We start from the raw sequence: 19,919 nt of genomic DNA, 5'->3' as shown, positions 1-19,919 counted from the left end.
TTCCTGCTGTCTACAAACAGCCTCACTCACTGGCAGATTTTATCCCCTAAAACGCAGAAAACCAGTAGAAATTACGGTACTCTTCGGAGGGCAGGTCACTGAGAAGGTCTCAGGAGAGCTGTGTACCAGGAGACTGCTGATTAGACTCTGAGCTCCAGGAAAGCGATGGCACAAAAATGCTTCATGCCTGGGAGCAAGGCAGGGAGGGAGGTAATGACACACAGCATCACGCCAAGGCAGTGTGAATGATGCCTTCAACTTCCTGCAAAGCATCTCAAGTGAACACCACCACCCGAAATTTACAGCATGTGAAGTGGGGGAGGGAAGTCCTCTGCGCACATCCCATGAAGTCACGTAAGTCCACGCTAAACTAGAAGCCAAGTGACAGGATCTGATGCGCCAGAAAGTGTTACTACAGCACTGACTAAACCAAAATACACATCAGAAGCATAATTCTCGTCATACCAGGCTGCTTGGTGCCTACAGGAACCACAGTGACCACGGGCAATCATCCACCCATCGGAACAAACAAGGGTGATGGACCCATTCGCAGCAGAGATCAGCCCCGCCAGCGGGAGCGTGCTCCCTTCACCGCTGCTGGCAAGCCCCGGCTTGGCAGCTATCATAAAATGATTCCCCAGGGGAAGGGGCTCAGGCTAAGGACCATTCTGAGGTGATTTTGGAGTTGGTCACCTCCCGGATGAAGGCTTTGTGTCTCATTGTATGCTGTGCCCAACACTTCAGCATCCTGAACACCAGAGGAGCAGAGTGCCTGATGAAGATCAGACAGGAGGATGAAGATCAACACTACAAGTCCCTATTTTTTTTGACATTATGACATCTTGTAGCTCTTTTCTGACTGAGAACTGATGTTTCCATGAGATGCTACACTCTGTGGTCTTCTGTCAAAACATGGCCTTCATACGAATGTGGACTCATGCCATGCCAGCGGCGTGGTGTCAGACCAGAGGCTGTGCAGCCTCCCTTGTCTCCTGATTTATAACTCCAGGGCTTGGAAGTTGTGCAAGGAAAGAGGCAGCTCCTTGGATGGCAGGGGCCCGACTTGCTTGGAAAGCCAGTACTTGGCAGCGGCGAGATAAATTTATAAAGTGCCACAATGTTATAACAGAAATCACATCACTGCTCCAGCAGGCCCAGGCACAGAACAGCACTGTGGGAGGATGCCGAAGGCCAGCTGAGCTTTTGTTAGAGCCAACTTCAGCAGCTTCATTCAGGCCAAAAATCAGAGAATCATTTAGGTTGGAAGAGACCCTTGAGATCATTGAGTCCAACCGTCCCCCCAGCACTGCCAGGTCACCACTAAACCATGTCCCTCAGCACCACATCAACAGATCTTTTGAACCCCTCTAGGGATGGGAACTCCACCACTGCCCTGAGGTGCTGGAGTGTGTCCTGCTCATGTTGCCTTGATCAATCATATCCCAGGTACCTGGGTGTGCAGGACAGACAGGAAAACCCATGGACACCAGGGAGATGTAACTAACTCAGAGCCGCCAACTCGACAGGGCTGGGATGGGGGCAGGAGTGAGGTGCTCTATCCCACTTTGTGTTCCTGAGCCCCAGTAACAGCATTACCACCACAGGGCAGGGTGTTCCTCACCGCAGTGAGATGAAGGGCAATGCTTTCAATTTTGCCAGCTTGTAGCTAGCAGACCTGGACTTCTTGCGTTTGACCAAAAAGGCTAAAGTGGCTTTAAGCATTAGCTGCAGAAGCTGCTCAAGGATTTCATTAGTGGCGTGGTGGCAGAAGTGCACTTCGGTGCTCTCCTCCAGCTCCCTCCTCTGCGCTCAGCATCCCCAGATCAGGGGAGCCGGAGCTGTCACTGGCAGCGCAGGCAGGGATTGGTTTGCGGCAGGCCAGGTCCTGATGTCTGTCTGCAGATGAGTGTTAACGCTCTGGCAGCGCTCACGCCTTGTCAGTCGTGCCGTATTTCACCCACAGTGAACGAGCTTGGGCTGGGATAATTGAAAGTGGTGGCCACTGATTTATTCCACTTCAAACACATTACATGCCATATCCTGGGCACTGAGCCCAGTCTACAAACGCAAGGAACTAGGAGTAAGAAGAGGAGAGAAAAAGAAACAGTTTGCTGCATTTTAAGGCATTGGAGGAAGGTGAATCTCTACATCATGACAGATCTTAGCACAGGATCACAGTCTTGTACTCAGCACTGGAACATCTGTCTGTCCCCAAAGTCCAGCACGTGCCTCTGGCCCACACTGCTTCCAGACCCTTAAGATATTTGTAAAGCAACCCCCTGCTGCTCGTGTCCCAACATCTTTCTCTGAGTTGTACCCACCTTCCCTAACAGGTAATGAAAAGCCACGTGCAGGAGATTTTCATAATAGACACGCTCAAACTGTCTTCGTGGTAGGATCCAAAACCAGAAACCATCTCAAAAAGGAAAAGCAAAAGACATTTGGCCCATTCAGCTACACTAAAGGCCGAAACGGTGCCACATCACGCTCTATAAGCACATCCTCGTGTCCAAGCACCAGTATAGGAAGAAGTGCTACAGCAATGAGGTAGTTAAACTACTTAACCATGTTGCTCCAGGGACAAAGGGACCATGGACACCTGAGACTGGAAAGTCAAAGGCTTCTCATTACCAGTGCAGCAAGGCTCCTCTCATAACACCGGCCAAACCTCAAACCAGCTCTCAGAGGTTGCTCGTGGAAAAGGATGGGATGGTACAGCTGCCCATCACAGAGAAGCGACACGTTCACCAGCATCTCAAATCAACGCACTAGGACCTGTCCCTCCTACTACTATGCATCAGAGCTGCTCAAAATTGCCTTTTGCCACCCCATGGAGAGAAGCCCTGACTGGTCTGCCTCCTGTCATGGGACAAGGCAGGAGAATGTGAAGGGGTGTAGCTAAAGTGCAGGATCAGGGACTATCACATCTACCAATGCAATCACAGTGGACAGGGGACCCTCACAAATACTACACTGCTTTATTTCAAAAGAGCAGTTACGGGCTTCTGATCACACCACAACTCTGCAGGCCTTAGATGAGATACTCTTAGAAACCCATGAAACTCCCCCATCACCACTCATGGGAGTCAAACCCAGTCTTGATCAAGCAAAATCTCTGCAATATGCAGAATGGGGCTGGAGGATCACCTCCCTGACTACGATAACAAGGACAAACTGGGAAAATTAGTGCCAACCAAGATGGTGGCACTGGGCATCTTTTGCGTTATGCAAGCGATGAAGAGAAGATGCTGTCCAGAAGGGATCTGGACACCAGGAACACTGATGAGCGCCCTGGGGAAGTTACTTCACGTCTCTGAGTCTCAGCTCCTCCAAATGCAGAAGGGGGTTAATGAGCTCAGCCACCTCTGAGAAGCATCTTGTGCAAGTCCTGTTCTGCAGAGGGAGCTGGACACTGCTATTTGTGGAGCCCTCGCCGGAGCTGCACAACGAGGGTAATTACTCAGCTCTCCTCTGTTTCTAAAGAAGCCGGCGCTGCGCACGCATTGGAAAATTATGTGGTTTTTGCCATAAATGCGGTAATTATAACTAAAACTCTTCATTAACATGGAAATGACAAATAACAAATTAGAATCAAGCATCTACAATTAGGCTAAAAAGCTGTGGCAATTTGTTATTCTTTGCAAGAAATCATTTCTCACATCGTTTACTGTGAATGAGGTCTCATTATGTAACAATATTTAGCTCCTCCACTACTTTTCAGCGTTATTAATTGCACTCACAACCGTTCTCTAATACAAGCAGGCAGTGTTATCTTCATCTGCCGACTGGGAATCCAAACCTGAAGGCACCAACAGGATGTATCTACAGCCAAATGGAGGCAGGAAGACCCAGAGCCAGTGGAGAAAGCAGGGGCAAAATCTGCAAATACCTTCAGCACGGATATCATTCTGTTCCAGCTGAGCAGAGGAACTTGTATTTCATCACAGAGGTTCAGACCAGCACTGAGTTCTTCTGCCAACCTCACCCAAAGTCCTATTTTACTGTCACAACAAAAATTACCTCGATGACGCCTCCCACTCAGTCCATAGCAAAGCTTTTTGGCGAAAGCTGGGCCATGAGGCACAAGCATTCAAAGCCAGTGGGTATTTCTCAGTAATAATGGCTCAGAACCCTGATGGCAATCAAACCAAAACGGTTTCACTGAGTCTGTTCTGGCTGACCATAAGGTGAGTTTGACAGACAAAAACTCTCCCAGGAGGCAGAACGTGACAGTCCGGTGCTGGTCTGTCCAAAAGCAGGAGCCACCAATATATTTGGCAGACAAAAGGTGGAGAAGACAGCTCCCTTTGCGCTTGCAGTGGGGGAAACGCTGATCTCAAACACTTTAACCCTGAAAAGTCTCCGAAGGAGAGGAGGAATTGTGGTTACTGGCTAGACTGGTAACTAAAAAAGGTTTGTGCTGCCAGGACCTGACTTTTTTTGTTCTGCATGAGGCCAAATTCAATCCCCCAACAAACAGACCTGGTTCCATGGGGCTGATGGTGTAAAACCGTACAGCTGGGACTCAGCGCTGAGCAGCAAACTGGTGCAGTGCCTGGCCAGGACCTGCACCCTGCAGCTCCTGGTTCCTCCTCAGATGTCATCTACACCCTGAAGAGGTGCCTTGACTTCAGAGAGTAAACTCCAAACCAAGCACCAGCCCTACCTCCACACCTCTCTGGCATTGTACCTTCAACCCAGGTCCTCACATATAAAGTTTAATTGCTGTGGAGTGGCTATTCCAGGGGCTGCAGAGAAGCAAAACATCCCTTCTCTCTGCAGCACCTACCTACAGTTATGAGTGAGACTTTGGAGGCCAATGAGTATCTCAAGATCCTGTTGAACTTTGCTGCTGCCCACTGTTGAACTTTGCTGCTGCCCACTGAACCTTGTAAAATCATCATCACCTCCCAGCTCTGCAAGTGAAAGGGTTAATTCATCTTCGGTTCGTCTGTTCTCTGCATTTCTCATTTATTTCATAGGTGACACAGAGCGCTGCTCCTGCTCGGCTGAGAAGGCCAGATTAAAGTTTGCGTGACTTCATTCTCCACGGGGTTTGCTGCTGCCCCCAAGCACCTGCACCCGGCGCCGTGGCAATCTCCACTCCAATCCTTCTGCTCAGAAAGGAACCGATCTGGTGTTTCTCCAAGCAGATTAAGATAAGCCGTAACAATTTACTTACACTGAAAGGGCATTACCCTGATTGGAACTGGTCAGAGACCACTCTCTGATTAGGACAGTGATATGATGTGGCTCTAAGAAGACATTCTGGATTATGAGCGTCTCTAAATGAACTCCTGATTTTGCCACCATCATCTGTTCAAATAACGAAGAAATGATCTCATGTGTGAGAACCTCCACAAAATTATCTGGATACAGCTTCAGGGCTTAATCACTTCCAAAGCAGCAGCAAATATTTGTTATCTAAATTCTGCTGGCCGCTCCACTGCTCGGTTTCCAAAGCCCACAAAATGGGCCAGAAAGCTTTCTGTTGACTTGACAAGTGTTGTGTCATGTCCTCTGGGAACAGGAGGAGGGAACTCTGCAGGAAGGAAGAACATAGGAGCATATGTCTTCAGACATAGGAAGAAGGCACTGAGAAGCCCCATAGAAGGAATAAGCAGAGGACACTCTGAAAACTCATTTTTGTAGTGGCCTGATGGCACTGTGGTTTTAAAGGACGGTAGATACACTGAAGAACATGTACAGGCTTTCCAACCATAAGCAACCTGATTTCTTCTTGATGACCATCTCCCCAACGTCACTTGATCCGTACATGTAAGCGGATCTCTCCTCCTCCTTCATGGCACCAGGCAGGGCTCATTCACCCCATACTGCCCACCAGGTGAGACATGCAGCAGGGTCAGAGCTCAAAGGGAGCCTCCCTCAAGGCCCATGCCCAGCTGTGGGCAGCCACCCGTCCTGAGACCTCCAGGTTCTTGTTAACTGATGCATCAGGCCACATATTCCATCACACAGAGACTTCTTCACACCCCAAGCAAATGAGGAGATTGGGAGATCTTAGTCTGCAGGCGACTCTCACCTCCAGTCTGGAAGGTTTGTAGGACATGGCATCACCTACCAGGTAAGAGGACGCAACAAAGGTCAAAAAAGACAAGCAGCAGCAGCAGGAGGCACGATGGAATATTTAGAGACCTTTGCTAGGATTTTATATCTCCCGGTGTGCAGATAAATCTCCATGTTACATGCTAAAAGTAATCATCCTGGAGAAAGACATGGGCACCTCATCAGTCCTCAAGCAGGAGGCTGGTCACTTATCTTCCAACAGGTCTTGCAAAATGCCACAAACAAGTCAGTGAGCAAGCTCTGATCTCAAAGGCAACGTTAACAGCCTTCCCCGAGAAGGAAATTGTTATCCAACAGCACATTTCAGAAACACAGAGCCAAGAAAAGGCTGGAAAGCAAAAGTTTCTTTTGGCTGTTTCAAAAGTGTCACAGTCTGTCGGTCAGGAGAGCGTTGTGCCTGAGCAAGCCCCAATTTTCTGGTGTATAACTGCAAATATTCTAAACAGGGACTTCCCAGGGGAAAGGCTGCCTTTTCCACAGCACAAACAAAACCTCTGCGGGCCGTCTAAGATCTGTGATTCTTTGTAGGTACAGAAAAGCGAAACTGCAGAGCACTTGTGAAATTTAGTCCTAAACACCGAAGATAAATTACTGGCCTTATCCTACAATGTTGTGAAGCAGTCGAGAGATTTAGGCAATTACCAACCAAGCCTAGTTAGAAGTTAAATCGACAGACCAGACCAACTGCTGACTCAAACCAGTTCATCACAACCTCCTGATCTATAAGCCTGTCCTTCGACTGAGTAACATTATTTGTCCACATTTACTCGAACAGGAGCTTAAGTTTCTTTTTCAAAGTCCATTTCTAAGAGATAACAAAAGATATTCCAAAGCCAGAGGAGCAACAAACCACTAATTTCCATATGAGCTGTTGGACCCAGAATCCATGTGGCTTTGAGAATCCACAGCCAATTTGTGCACACAAAAAGAAATTCCATTTCAGTGTAACTGTGAATAGCAAACGAGACCCTGTGAAACACACAGCACAGCAAACCTGTCGCTGCCTTGCTGAAAATGCCATTACTGGGTTCAGTTTTGTCCCCTCACTCCAAGAAGCACACTGAGGGGCTGGAGCGTGTCCAGAAAAGGGCAACGAAGCTGGTGACAGATCTAGAGCACAAGTCCCATGAGGAGCAGCTGAGGGACCTAGGCAGGTTGAGCCTGGAGAAAAGGAGGCTCAGGGGAGACCTTATCACTCTCAACAAGTCCCTGACAGGAGGCTGGAGCGAGGTGGAGGTTGGTGTCTTCTCCCAAGTAATAAACAATAGGACAAGATTAAACAACCTCGAGTTGTAGCAGGGGAGGTTTAGGTTGACCATTAGGAAACATTGCTTTACAGAAGGGGTGGTAAAGCATTGGGACAGGCTGCCCAGGGTGGAGTCCCCAGCCCTGCAAGCGTTTAACAGGGGTGTGGTGCTGAGGGACAGGCTTTAGGGGCAGTGCAGCGTGAACGGTTGGACTCGATGGTCTTAAATGTCTCTTCCAACCAGAATGATTCCGTGAGTCCTGTTAAACACAAGCACAAGCCTGAGCATCCACTCCTGCAAAACTGGACTGTGCAAATACTTGAGCAGGAAACTCAGCCTGAGTGGCCATACGAGAACAGGGGGGATGTGGGGAAAGCAACCTCAGAAAGGAATAAAACCAGAGAAACTCTTGGCCTCACTCCACATTAATAAAGACTCAAGCGCAGATGGTGTTGTCAGTATATTAAAATAAATGATAGGCTATCGGGGAAGAGCCTGGCTGAAACCTTTTATTATATCCCAGGCTTGGATGAGGCTGTGATTAGAGTTATTCAAAAACAAGAGGGGGGAAAAAAAAGAAAGCAAAAGCCTCGAGTAATTCTCACCGTATCGACCCCTCTCTGTGATTAACGCTGATACCCAGCATTTTTGCAGAACAATTGCTGGAGGTCTGAGGTAATTATTTTATTGTCAGTAAAAATCTGAGCAATTTACTTATTTCCAATAGATGTTCCTATCTCACTCGCAGGCAGAGCAGGACAGGTATATATATCAAGAGAACATCTTTCCAGGAAGGAACTTGAATCTCCTTTGATCCTTTGATGGTCTTAATTTGCACAAACACCAGAGGGGAGGTAGGTTTAGCATCAGTCATTTGTGGTTTGCGCTACCCAAGCAGAAAGCGTAGCTTTCTCATTAGAAAGGAATATTTTAAACCTGTCTCCTCAATAAACTACCCTCCCTCCCTGCTCCTCATCACAATGAGCTCTTTTCCTCTGTTTTTCTCTTACCAGCTCTGCAACAGAGCCAACATTTTAACCCAGAAGATCGGCCTCTGACACAGATGCCCAGAGGGACAGAGGCAATTCAAGGCCAACGTACCTTCACATTCCCCCTCTCCATTTGTTTTCTGGAGGGCTGAAAACAGATCTTTTGCACCGGAGTATAGATCACTATTAGAAAACAAATGTGATTTCTCCAACACAAGCACAAGTCTGTTTTTACAAGGCGAAGGCCACCCAGACGAGCACATAAAGGACAGTTGACAGTCTAGGAGGAGGTGTGCCTCACCGCGCTCTGCCGGAACCCAGACGATGCTGGGTTAGCAGATGCAGAGCAGCCTTTGCAGCACAGAGCTCTGCGCAGGCTAATGGACCCTATCCTTTAATCCAGGAGAAAACACAAGATAAATTACTTGGAGGAGCAAATGCCAAGCTGTGCTCCAGGGTAGACACATCCTAACTCTGAAGGCTGTAACAAATTGATGGATGGTAGAAAGCGGGACAAGGTCAGCCGTGTGCCTGAGTTTTCTAACTTTGCTTTTTTAGGCCAACAAGAGCGACTGGAGGGGCAGGCAGAAAGCCTGTTAGAAGGGGTCCTGTGCTGGGAAAGCCCAGGAGCCTGGTGCTCCTGCAGGCTGCCTTTCCTCACTCCCCACCTCAAGCCGAGAGGGTGAATTTGTTCAGCTACGGTCTGCCAGGCAAACTGTAGGCAAACGGTGGCCCACATTTCAGTTCCCTTCAGCAAAGTTTCCCTAACGCTCCCTGTATAAACATCACCCACAGCTCCACTGCCGCAAGCTGAGGAGACTCAGCCACAGAAGCTGTTGCTCACTCTTTCAGGTATTTCAGGCCATTTTTGCATGGCAGGGTAGTGAGGACCGGGGCATGCAGGAGTGACAGCAGCTCTCAGGCTTGGGTTCATCCCACGAACCAACAGGTGATTCCTGCATTTCTTCACCTCGCTCCAAACTGAAGAAAAAAAGAGGCAGAAATGCTCTGGATGGACAGGACCTCTTCATTCCTACCAGCAACAGCCAGTAACCCCAGCTTAACATCTTGTCTGATGGGATCCCGTCGTCTTTGCAGGTAGGGAGAGGGAAGGCAGAGCCAAACCCCAGCAAACGCCTCTAAAGCTGCACCCAGCTCCTGGAGGCCGCACTTCAGGGCTGGTAACAGGTGAGCTTGGCCGGTCTTCCTCTGACAGAGGTTTAACTGGACGCACATACCCTTGTGGAAGGGCTGCTATTCCTAAGTAACTTAGCCGAGGGTGTTAGAGTGCTGCTGTTTCTCAATATAGCCCACCAAAAACACCAGCCTAAAATACCAGCCCAAGTTTCCTGCTGGAGGTTTCCACTAGAAAGACTCCTGCTGTCTTCCCCTTCCTTATGATAAACTGCAAGCACACACATTTTATCACAAGCAACAGCTTTGTTTCACCTATTTCTGATACTCCAGTTTACTCATCTCTATTCCCTTCCCTTGGTCTTGATTTCTGCTTCAAGAACAAGAGTTAATGTGCTTCCAAGAGGCAGGACGTGGCTCCAACCCATTAGTGTTTCATGCTTCGTGGCTGGAAGCTCCTCATCCCAGTTCACAGCAGAACAGACACACTGTCAGCTTCTCCTGTTTAAAACACACAGGCCTCATTCATGAGGGCACGGCAGTCTTGTGCTAGATGGAAAAAGGGAAGAGCAAGGTGGCAGCTCACGAGGTAGCCTTGTCCAAGTTCTGCGTCTCCCGGAAGGTCCCGTTGTCCAAGGTCCCAGCGCGAGGCATAGGGCTGCTTCCCACCACGCCACTGAGCACCAGCGTGTGCAGGACTGGGCTGCAGAGCTCGTATCTCAGCTGGCTTCAGAGAAGAAGCAGGAGCAAGTCAGGTCTAAGAAAGAAGCGATATTAAAGCAGGGAAGGAGACACAGTCACCAAAACACCTTGGGATAAAATTTGACAAAAAGAGAAAACCATCTCCGGTGTTAATTGGTCCCTCCTGGGAGCTGCTCTGTCATTACGACAACGTACGCCACAGCGAGCTGGCAGAAAGGATTGTTGTTGTTTACAGGTTTGCGGATGCAAAATTTCCTTTGACAAGACAAAGCTGATTAAATATGAGTCTGCTCCAGGATTAAGATGCAGCCGTGAACAATCTCTTTAAACAGTTAAAAAAGGAGCCATTCCAAAGAGAGTACACATCCCTCACGAGGAACAGAAACTGGACTTGGGCGCTGATTGATGATGGGAGCTTTATTACTGCTTGGGAGAGGGAAGGGGAGCTAGCAAGGAACATATGGACCTGTATAAATTATTTGGAGCACCCAGGAAGACATGAAAAATAATCATCTGTATTTCTGAGATGGCTCATTTCAATCCGTAGCCATCTGGAACACAGACCTCTCATGTCCAATGCTTTGTGCAACAAAATTCCTTCAAACATACACGAGGCAAAGCTACAGAGGGCAGGACTGATGCAGGCAGCTGCCCTCTGAGCACGTCGGAGAGAAAAATTTCCTGGCTCCACTCCCGATTCTGGCTCCTGCCAGCCCCTCTCACCTGGGATTTCTACGGACTCAGTCCCTTCTGTTGGGATGGCGACTTTTTGTGTGACCCTTTGCACCTTTTCCAGGGAGAAACGCAGGTGCGCACATCCCTCCTCCGGCAAAAGAAAGGAAATGCCCGAGGACTAATTTAATCCCCGTCGTTCAAATCCCTGCCCTGATAAAGGCTTCTTCATTAAACCAGTGGGGTCAGTTGACCTTCCTGTGTTTTTCCTCACCACCTGTAGAACGTGGATACCCTTGCCAGGGTAATTAAGGTGATAAATACATTAAAGATTAAAATGCTCTCTGATGTTCCAGTAACACGAGCTGTAAGAGTACGTAAATTAGATCCATTTTGGGCAGCTATTAAGGAATATACTATTAACTTCTGAGACTCAGCTTCTGCCTTCCTAATGCTGGTTATTTTTGCCCATAAAAGCATTAATCCTATCTTCCTGTAAAAATGACATCTCAGATATTCATCATCTTCCACTGTTGTGCCTCTGCTCCTCTGCCTCACCATCATTAACCAGCAGCACCCGTCAGGTGGTTTATGCACTGCAATTTGCAACCATGGATCTGCCATGCAAGCAGAGCTAATTTCTCTGTCAGTAACTACTCATGGCTGCAAATATCTTTTACCCATTAAAAACCCTCCCCACATTCCAAAAGTGTGTTTATTATGCAAGTGTCTTGTCATTACCTAAGTGAGAGAGGTACACAACCTTCTGTTATTGGAAGAACTAAGATCTTGCACACGAAAATACATTAAATGAAACATGCTCTATCTATCTTGGAAATGATATGTTGGCAATTACATTGTCATGCTTCGTAACTTCTTTCTAAACTGCCATTTTATCGTTTTCTATCTTTAAATCCCACCTACAGGGATGGTATAACCTCCACTGTGTACAATACCTCCGTGGGGAGATGGAAACCTGGAATGACTGCTGTGGAGCCAGGCAACTCAGGTGACTTCTTGCCAACTTCAGCACAATCACGTAGCCCTGTAGCATGGTACTGCTACTGCCATAAACAGAGGGATAGAAGCAACACACCAAAGGTCTGTTAAAGAAATGCAGACCAGGACAAAAGTGGGTTTAGGGTAAACAAGAGGACAAAAAATAATATCTTACATACATAAAACCCACCATAAGGAGTAAATTCAGATGTAATACGGAACTGAAGAAAGAGCGAGGTGTAAAAGCATGCTAGAAACACAGAAAAACACTTCGAGTGGACTCTAAAGCAAGAAGAAACCATCAAGGTGAACATTGTATTCCTCCTGGCAAAGAACTCCAGATGCTGTGACCCACCACAAACCCCTGTACGAAGCTACCAAGCAAGGATGGGCGTAACACCAGAAACAAAGGACTGCGTGTGTAACAATTCTAACTGCATTATTTCTTTCCCTTTAATAACCGGATCTGGACGAATAATGATGAGACTCTTAAGATTTTAATTATGTTAGCAATAAAATTTTGGGTTTATATACACGAGGTGTGCCTCCTCTTTGCCCACAAATCAAGTTTTTGAGCATAACAACAGAGTTTCCTCTCAAGGTTTATGGTTCAAATCAGTCTCTCCTCGGTCTACTGCTGGTATCTCATATTAGCGGTGGCCAGGGATAACAAACTGGTGGTTTCGGTCAACGTCTTAAAGAACCAAAGTCCACCGTAACAACTTCTGCATAGCCAACCTGAGCCTTACATTCAAAACATCACAACCTCACGTGCCTCAAGATGAAAATGTCACTGTCACTCCAAACAACTCCATATGTTTCGAATGCACAAAGCAAACCACTGCATGCCCCAAAGCAGCAGAGTTAAATTGCCCTAGACCTCCTGCTGCCACCTTACTGGATAGCAGACACTCTTCATCTTGGGACGTGGGTGACAGGCAAGCACTATGGCAGTAACAAATAGCTTTGGAGCCTGGGGACACTTTCATGCACTACCACAAAGTTCCCACACCAGTTCAAGCCACGTTGCAATGTCTTGGCTCGTGGTTTGTAAAATAAGGATTCTCACAGTGAAAGGAAAAAGACTCTTAGGAAGTGGGAAAAGAGCATTGTCACAGTAGCCATCACCACCAGAGAAGCAGAGGGCCTTGATCTCCTTAGAGGCGTATAACACAGACTGTCTACTTTAACATTCCTGGAGAATAACTAAAGGACCCAGAAACTGTTCCCTGGGTTTGAACCCATCTAAACCAACTGCAGTTCTCCTTGTAATGCATAAATACTTCACCACAAAAGAGGAAGCAGGGGAAAATTATGTATTTTCATTCTTCCCCAGAAAGTCCAAGTTTCCTGCCCTTCTAATGCTCTCCAAACAGTTAGTTAGTGGTCGCCTACCCCCCACACAACCTACATACAAATGAAGGAACAAGTAGAGAACGGACCAAGTCATCTTGCACAGAACGCAGAGAGGTCCCACAGTACCATTGTGCCCTTCTCTGGCAACCGCTGAAGACAAAGCACTTGAACAGGACACCAAAAGAGATCCCAAAGCATATTAGGACCTTCCTCCTCCAGAGCTGCAGGCCATTAAAACAGCTTTTGGAGGATCAAATTCTATTTTATAAAGGCACAGATGACATCATCTTCTACTTTGCTTTTTGTCTTGCTCGTTAGAGAGTCAGCTGATGGGCTGTAAAACTGACAGCCTCATTACTGGCGCTTATAAATTGCTTTTGCTCTGCTGGACCATCCGACTTCCCAGAATTGACATTTTTAATGATTCTCTTTCTCCAGCATTTTCTCATTGATCACTACAAAAATACAAACTGTCTCTTGCTCTGACACGCTGTCTGTGGATCTAGTTACTTGTTCTCTCGGGATCTGCAGCGTGTCAGCCACCAGACATAGCAAACACAACGATAACTGACCTGAGAACAGCTACTCCAATACTTCTGGGCTCTCCTGCACTATAGATTTTAGCCTCAAATGTCAAAATTCTGAAGGCCAGAGGACAGACGCATCCCCAGGAGAAGGACATAAGTGAAAGTATTTTAAAAATGTAAAATGCCAGCTGTAAAAGTTTGGTGCTTAGATGGGGTACCCTCATCTTGTAGTCTGTTGGGTACCGTCATCTTTCTTCAGGTCCTCCTTTGCCATACAGCATCCCCCGTCAAGCAGAACAACTTCTCCTTCTGAACCGTATTTCTCTCGCAGAAGATGGGAAATTCTTCACATCTCAATGCTATCTGGCGAAGGAAGGGAGGTGCAGAGCTCTTCCCCAGGATGCATGAAGTCACACACCGTGGGCTGAGGCAGGCAGGAGCACGGTGCCCCTGACCCAGCTGCATCCGGAATTGCAGCTCCCTGCTCCACATGCTGCGTCTGGGGACGTCCAGAGGTTACAAAGTCGTCTTAAAATTAAAGTCAAGTTAATTTTAGCTTTAGAAGAAAAGCACTTAAAGGAAATGGATTTCAAACAGGTAGCTTTAGAGGAAAAGCACTTAGAGAAAGAGGGTTTCAAAGAGAAATGCACTTGTCCAGCAGATCTAAAGCTTTACGAGCCCTTCACAGTGACCATCTCCAGGTGCTGCAGCAACACAACATGGGCAGCTCTCCTGGCCTCCTGCCAGGTTGGGGGGATTTCATCTGTTCTTAACAATCCCTTACTTGGTGACACAAGCTGTATGCTTTTTCCACCCTTCCCCTTCTCCCTGAGGCACCCCATAAAGAAACGCATAACCAGGACTAGGCATGGACACAGATATGGATACAGCCGTGGCCCCGCATGTGCCCACGCACCCAGGGCTGGGGAACCTGGGCAGAAACTCATGGCGCAAACTGGGAAAAGGGGAAGGGCTGCACTAGTGCAGCAGCATCTCAGGTAAAAAGAGCCTGGCATCAGCATCTTCCATTCCCCTGGCACTCCCAGAAAGCGAGCCCTTCGGACACCAAGGTTCAGCTCCTCGCTTGCCCTCAGGTTTTCAATGTGAGGACATGCAAGTCCTTGGTTTTCTTTGTGCCTCCAAAACATAAATAACTTCCCCTCCTCTTAGGAGCACTGTGGGCATCGACACGTAGGTGGGGAAGGAAGCACTATCAAAGAGCCATTAAGGTCGTCTAGATAGAAGAAGAATAAATGGCTCTTTAAATAAGTGTTTACCTGGTGGAATAAGAGGGGTGAGTCACGAGCAGAGACCGATCACATCGCATCCCCTTCTTTTCTTGCCTACACCACCACTGCACAGAAGTCCCATCTAACTCCTGAAGATGAACTCGGCTCATCCACAGCCTCATCCTCTCTCATGAGGCTGCTTGCATCAACTGCAAGAACGTCAAAACAAAAGGCAATCGAAAACATCTGGGTCTGGTGACACATAATTCAGCCAGGCGCTTCCAGAGAACTCAGAAATTCACATCTGCCCAGTCCTTCAGGTGGTGGGGGCCTCCTCCAGCTTGCATAAGGGTCAATAATAAGCAAGGGGAAGAAAATCCTGCCTTTTGCCACACGGTCAATTTATTCCATGTCTGAAATTTTCAGGAAGATGGCTTTTCCAAGGTCTGAGAACAGGAGAAGGTGGTGGAGGATGAAGGCTGCAGGATGATGCAATACTGAATAGCAGAAACTGAACGGGACTCTTATGTTCAGAAGCAGATCTCTGGAAAAGATATTGCAAAGCACATCCTCCAGCCTGGCTCTGCTCTGGGACAGGGACCCCTCATAACAGAGGCCGTTACAATGGAGTGTTAAAGTTACATACTGTCTCATAGCCCAGGACCGCTTATTTTTTGTGGACAGTTACTACAGCCTCTCCAACCAGAGAGGTTTACTGCACACCAGGGACAGCTTTAGCCTCTGGTCACTCCTTTCTCACCACCTGCACTTACCAATGTGCATCTGGCAAGCACCTCGTAACCCAAGCCTATTCCTCCAGCAGCAAAGGTGGTAGGGCTGGAGATGCAGCCAAGACTCCAGACGTGCATCAGCTATGAACAGAGCTGTGCCTGACAACCTCCTCCGTAGCCCCCAAGTTCATCGCAACACCTTCAGCAGTCTCTAGACACCCTTCCAGATGAACTAACACTGTCCCGCACCCTGTCCTGGGAGCAGGACTCCTGTCAGAGCCCTCTGGGGACACAAGCCAGGTGACATTGCATCAGCCACCCCAGCTAGGATGGTTAAGTGCACCAAGATTCCTGAAGAGATCAGTGCCATCTTCCTCCACACTGCAGGTGATGTCTGGTGTAGGGGGACACACCTCAGAACGCTGCATCTCTTGAACACGTTACAAAGCACTGGCACCCTTAGCCAGGACTGACTGATTCAGAGGCAAGCTCTGCCAAGCCATCCACCCTGGTGCTTACGATCCTGACCCAGGCAGATAGTTTCAAACAGTTAACAGCTTAGTGCTACCTTCCCACAACTGCTACTAGTCCTACAGAGCTCACCGAGTCAGCCCGCTGCACCCCTGAGTGCAGAGAACATGCAGCTCCTCTTGCGTTTTCCTTCAAGACACCCCAAAGGTGCTGCATCAAGGAAACGAGTAAGACAAGAACACAAAGCTGCTGATGCGACTCCCAGCATATCCCTATGTTTCTTACACCCTTTTTCTCTGAGCACTGTTGGGTACCTCTTTCACCCAGCTTGCTAAAGCCAACGAAAGAGTCTTAAAGACTTAGAAATACTCCCTTGACACAGCTCCTGTCCAGCCTGATGGGATAACAGGACATGTGAAACAGATCTGACATGGCAACCCACCAACACAATGTTTTTCAAGCAAGAGTCACTGGGACAGGGAGTTATGGGACCTGATGCAAATTCAGTCTGCCCTCAGAGCAACTGTCCCACAGAGTTCTTCAAATATGCTCTTTGATTCAATTCAGAGGAACGTAACAACACTAAAGCAGGCTAGAAACAGCATTACAGGGGGAGAACTGCCAGGTTAAATCAGAATTAAACATCCAGGGCAAGTCATAGTTTTTGTAACACAACAGATAGAAGTTCAGGGCTTGCTTTATTTGATGAGCTTCTCAGAACAGCCAGTTCTCCAACAGTCAGACACAAAAACCTCCTGTACAGATGTGGTTCAGCTCTCACCAATCCACCTGACAGGTTCCCACTGCTTTTGATGTGACTTGGCTTGGAAATTGAGTATGCTGGGAAATGATCCCAATGCCCTTAGTCAAGCTGGGCTAGCTCCCTTCCGAACTCTACCGTGTCCCCCACCAGCTTTGACTTGCATCAGACAGACGTCACACATATAAACACTGCTAAGCTGTTCATAGGTGCGATAAATTAGTCCAATTTAAACACAGGGCCTATAGGTACAGTGGGAATAAACTGTGTAAGTCTTCGCAGAGGCTTTGCTGATTTGCCTTGCTTAACACTGCCAGAATAGAGTCCCATGGCTGGACCACATTCCCCTTAAAAATGCCAGAAAAGTGGCACTTACAAAAATTCTGTTGAAGCAGCAAATGTGCTGATGAGCAACTGTCCAACTACCCCACTCGTTTTGTCCTCACAGGACGCATACCCCTGCACCAACCCATCCTGGGCAAAGGGAACTGACATTTCCCCAGGCATCTCATCTGAGGAGTTATTTACTTGTCCACCCTTAGAGCAAGACAACACTAAGCTCTGGGAATGAAAGGGCAGATCTGGAGTATTCAGAGCAGCTCTCCTCAAAATTAAAACTCAAGTCACTCAGCCTAGGAGCCATCTCAGTTCAACCAGCTGTCACTGGGGGATGGGCTTTCCTCAGACACGAACCTGCTCTGTGTTTAGCTTGAGAGCCAACCCATGAGACTTCCTGGCACAAGGGACTGTCCCATGCAAAGCGAAGAGCAGAAGACATGTCCTCTGTAAGGTGTAAAGGAAAAAAGGGGCTTTTTCTCTTACCCAGACCCTGGTTCTGCTGCTCCCACTCGATGGTGTCAGGAACCTGGTAGGACACCCCAGCCAGCTGGGCCACAGGGTTTTCCAGGCCAGCTATGGGCTCCTGAGAGGTCTCGCCTGGAAGCGTGAAACCTGGCAGCTCTGTGTCACCCTCCATGCTTTCATCCATCAAATCCATGTCTTTGTCCTCCTCATCTTCCTCTTCCTCCTCCTCCTCTTCCTCCTCCTCTTCATCCTCTTCCTCTTCCTCACCCTCTGGCCAGGGAGACATAAAAGCAACATCAGGAAAGATCCCATGAGACAGAAGATTCTTACGTCTCTCAAGGTGAGCACCAAGACAGTCAGCTGATACCACTTCTCCAAAGGCAGACCAGCTGAATGACCTGAGCATGTTTTCTAACAGGAAAGACACCTCAAGGGGTTAATTTGGAAGAGCCCACCACCATCTGAAGTTGCTAAGGAACAACAGGATGTTGTCTTAGATTGTCAACTACTGTATTTCAGTTCCTACTAGTGGAGTACAGACAAGGATGTGCACGTGTACAAATACCTAAGTGTATTTAACTACAGTGCTCTCTGCTCAACTCATTCCAGCTCAAGTGAGAACTGTTTCCCCAATTTCCAATCTTGGAGGCTGATCTATTTTTAACTTTTATTAAGCCTTTCGCAGCTCTGGAAAGGATGCAGCTTTCCAGTCCAATTAGACTGATATGGCCCCTCTACAAAAAGCAGATTGGCTCTTGGGCGCAGGAGAAAGCGGTGACGGTAGGGAACCTCAGCAGGATCTACCAGCACTCCTGCCACAACGGGTTTACACCAGACTAAGGTATGACTACGGGAGACTTAATGCAGTATTGGAAAGAAGGCAGCACGGCCAACACTTCACATGAGAGCAGATAAATGGGATGCTGAGGAAATCCCTGTGGATTCTCCAGTGGGGCAGACACCCACCTTATTCCAAAACTGACGGTACCATTAACATATGGAGAGTTAAATATTTAAGCCATATTTCAATAGCAGAATCTAAAATGGCAAATTAAGCACGACTGTTCTGGATCAGACCAAGGGCTCTTTCTGCCCACATCCTATTTCTGACTGCAACTACCTGCTGAAGATAGACTAGAGCAGGGCACAGGCACGCACACAGCCAGTCTTCCCACAGTCCCTCTTCCCCACTTTTAATTATCAAAGACTCCAGGACTTCCTGAGCCAGAATTTGTATCCGAGCTGTTTAATAGCCACTAATGGAGCTACCCACCACGACGAGACAGTAACTGGAATAACGACACGTTTGGCATTTCTGATGGTTAGTTTTTCAAAGCTGAGAGCTAAAATGTAATATTGATGCACTCTGTCTAATGTACATGAAGCTCTGCTCAGCCTTGTAGAAAAACTCCCGCCGATGTGCTCAGACTGGGTGAGCCCATCACCCTGCATCTGAGCAGCTGGTTTAGCTGGGCATCTAAGACCACTTTAAAAACTAATAATCCAGCCACATTCACATCTGTTATGCAGCTATCCCTTCGTTTCTGTTGGAGTTGTACCTCAATAGGTCAGACCCTGCCGTAAGAGGGAGCAGATGAGGTAGGACACCTGAGGAGCACGTATCTCACCCGCTGTAAGTAAAGCGGGTGACGCATCACTCTTCTCCTTTCTGCTGGGGGATACAATGGCACTCCGGCACAGCTAATCCCCAAAACACCCCAGAAACAAACCAGGGAACTTTGGGGAAGCTCTTAGTTGGTGGCTATCCAACCTGGGGGGAGCTGGCCTCCACTTCACAGACTGGAATATCTAGAGATATCAGTGCACATTATAAAACCACAGCACTCACTGTGCTGTTACACGGCATCTCCTTTCCTTCTGATTCAAGGACTTGCTTTAAAACACTGCAGGATTTTTCCAGCTCAACAGACAAGACAATCCTGCTTGCCACCAATTCGTTCCAGCCCTACATTTCATACAAATGAGCTGCTGTCTGAATTTAGCTGCATTATCCTGCTATAGCATGGCTTTCAGTACCTGGTAAGGTGAGATCACTCCTGCAGACAATCGTACCACGCAGAGCATCTGATAGAGCTTACAGGGATATAGTTTGCCCCTTGAATTCCCATTATATTTTATAGGCAGTTTCTGTCTTCTAATGTGCTCCTCTTTTCAAAACAACAAAAGAATCTTCTCTAAAATCTACGTGTT

General features: G+C 47.7%; 1 protein-coding gene across 1 annotated transcript in view; it reads right to left on the bottom strand.

Moving 5' to 3' along the window:
- The window catches only part of LOC104490111 (chromosome unknown open reading frame, human C14orf37), a 54,619-nt gene that overhangs the window by 17,033 nt on the left and 17,667 nt on the right, over positions 1-19,919 (bottom strand). Inside the window, exon 4 of the mRNA XM_010132358.1 lies at positions 17,727-17,978. Coding sequence (XP_010130660.1) covers positions 17,727-17,978 — 252 coding nt within the window. The remainder of the gene's footprint in view (positions 1-17,726; positions 17,979-19,919) is intronic.

The sequence above is a fragment of the Buceros rhinoceros genome, unplaced genomic scaffold (assembly GCF_000710305.1).
Source record: "Buceros rhinoceros silvestris isolate BGI_N320 unplaced genomic scaffold, ASM71030v1 scaffold4153, whole genome shotgun sequence".
Classification (NCBI taxonomy): Eukaryota; Metazoa; Chordata; class Aves; order Bucerotiformes; family Bucerotidae; genus Buceros; species Buceros rhinoceros.
Note: the sequence above shows the minus strand (reverse complement) of the source record. Positions and strands in the feature narration are given on the sequence as shown.